The sequence below is a fragment of the Numida meleagris genome, unplaced genomic scaffold (assembly GCF_002078875.1).
Source record: "Numida meleagris isolate 19003 breed g44 Domestic line unplaced genomic scaffold, NumMel1.0 unplaced_Scaffold902, whole genome shotgun sequence".
Taxonomy (NCBI): domain Eukaryota; kingdom Metazoa; phylum Chordata; class Aves; order Galliformes; family Numididae; genus Numida; species Numida meleagris.
The window spans coordinates 1-2039 of record NW_018365117.1 but is presented as its reverse complement, the minus strand read 5'-3'; the positions used below and the strand labels follow the sequence as shown (position 1 = coordinate 2039).

The following is a 2039-nucleotide window of genomic DNA, read 5'->3' as shown; positions in this document are numbered from 1 at the left end:
GGTTGGATTGGAAAGGTCCTTGAAGGTCACAGAATCATAGAATGATTGGGTTGGATTGGAAAGGTCCTTAAAGATCACCGAACCATGGAATGGTCAGGTTGGATTGGAAAGGTCCTTAAAGATCACAGAACCATGGAATGGTCTGGTTGGATTGGAAAGGTCCTTGCAGGTCAGAGAACCACGCAATGGTCAGGTTGGATTGGAAAGATCCTGGAAGGTCACAGAACCATGGAATGGTCAGGTTGGATTGGAAAGGTCCTCGAAGGTCACAGAACCACGCAATGGTCAGGTTGGATTGGAAAGGTCCTTGAAGATCACAGAAGCATGGAATGGTTGGGTTGGATTGGAAAGGTCCTTAAAGATCACAGAAGCATGGAATGGTTGGGTTGGATTGGAAAGGTCCTGGAAGGTCACAGAACCATGGAATGGTCGGGTTGGGTTGGAAAGGTCCTGGAAGGTCACAGAACCACGCAATGGTCAGGTTGGATTGGAAAGATCCTGGAAGGTCACAGAACCATGGAATGGTCAGGTTGGATTGGAAAGGTCCTCAAAGATCACCGAACCATGGAATGGTCAGGTTGGATTGGAAAGGTCCTGGAAGGTCACAGAACCATGGAATGGTCTGGTTGGATTGGAAAGGTCCTTAAAGATCACAGAACCATGGAATAGTGGGACTGGATTGGAAAGGTCCTTGAAGGTCACAGAATCATACAATGGTCCTTCAAAATCAAAGAACCATGGAATAGTGGGATTGGACTGGAAAGGTCCTTAAAGATCACAGAACGATGGAATGGTTGGGCTGGGTTGGAAAGGTCCTGGAAGGCCACAGAATCATAGAATGGATGGGTGCAATCGGAAAGGTCCTTGCAGGTCACAGAACCATGGAATGGTTCGGCGCCGCGGGAGCCGAGCGATGGCGGCGGCAGCGTCCCCACCCGGACACAGGGCACCGGGGCACAACGTGCGTCCGTCTGTCCTGCCTGTCTCATCTGTCTGTCCATCCTGTCCATCCTGTCCGTCTGTCTGTCCTGTCCGTTCCTCTGTCCGACCTGTCTTGTCTCTCTGTCTGTCCATCCTGTCCGTCTGTCCTGACCGTTCCTCTGTCTGGTCTGTCTTGTCTCTCTGTCTGTCCATCCTGTCCATCCTGTCCGTCTGTCCTGTCCGTTCCTCTGTCTGGCCTGTCTTGTCTCTCTGTCTGTCCATCCTGTCCGTCTGTCTGTCCTGTCTGTCCTGTCCGTTCCTCTGTCCGTCCATCCTGTCTGTCTTGTCCGTTCCTCTGTCCAGCCTGTCTTGTCTCTCTGTCTGTCCTGCCCAGCTGTCCTGTCCGTCCCTCTGTCTGTCCTGACTCTGTCCATCTGTCCTGTCCGTCTGTCTTGTCCATCCTGTCTCGCCTCTCTGTCTGCCCTGTCCGTCCTGTCCGTCCCGTCTGTCTTGTCCATCTGTCCTGTCTGGCTGCCTTGTCCATCCCATCTGTCCTGTCCGTTCTGTCCATCCTGTCTGACTCTGTCTGTCCGTCCTGTCCGTCTGTCCTGTCCCTCCTGTCCGTCCTGTCTGCCTGTCCTGCCTACCTGTCCTGTCCATCCCACCCATCCTGTCCGTCCTGTCTGTCTTGTCTGTCTGTCCTGTCTGTCCATCCTGTCCACCCCATCTGTCCTGTCCGTCCTGTCCATCCTGTCTGTCTGTCCGTCTTGTCCGTCTGTCCTGACCGTTCTGTCCATCCTGTCTGCCTTTCCTGCCTATATCTGCCCTGTCCATCCCACCCATCCTGCCCATCCTGTCCATCCCGTCTTGTCTGTCTGTCCTGTCTGTCTTGTCTGTCTGTCCTGACCGTTCTGTCCATCCTGTCTGCCTGTCCTGCCTATCTCTCCTGTCCATCCTGCCCATCCTGTCCGGCCTGTCTATCTTGTCTCTCTGTCTGCCCTGTCCGTCTGTCCATCCTGTCTCCGTCCGTCCTGTCCGTCCTGTCCGTCTGTCTGCCTCCCTGCTGCAACGCTCATCCCCTGCTCAGAGCAGCGCTGCTGCACTCGGCGACGCTCGCA

At 54.3% G+C, this 2039-nt stretch overlaps 1 protein-coding gene across 1 annotated transcript; it reads right to left on the bottom strand.

Annotated features, from left to right (window-relative positions):
• Positions 1-6: 6 nt before the first annotated feature.
• Positions 7-2033, bottom strand: LOC110392067 (repetin-like). Its single transcript, XM_021384024.1, has one exon. It carries the CDS (start codon positions 1882-1884, stop codon positions 832-834), a length of 1053 nt encoding a protein of 350 aa, XP_021239699.1. The 5' UTR covers positions 1885-2033; the 3' UTR covers positions 7-831.
• Positions 2034-2039: the final 6 nt, after the last annotated feature.

Bases quoted from the DNA above. Each gene is read 5' to 3' on its own strand.
- LOC110392067 (XM_021384024.1), bottom strand. From the start codon at position 1,884: ATGGGCAGGATGGACAGGAGAGATAGGCAGGACAGGCAGACAGGATGG.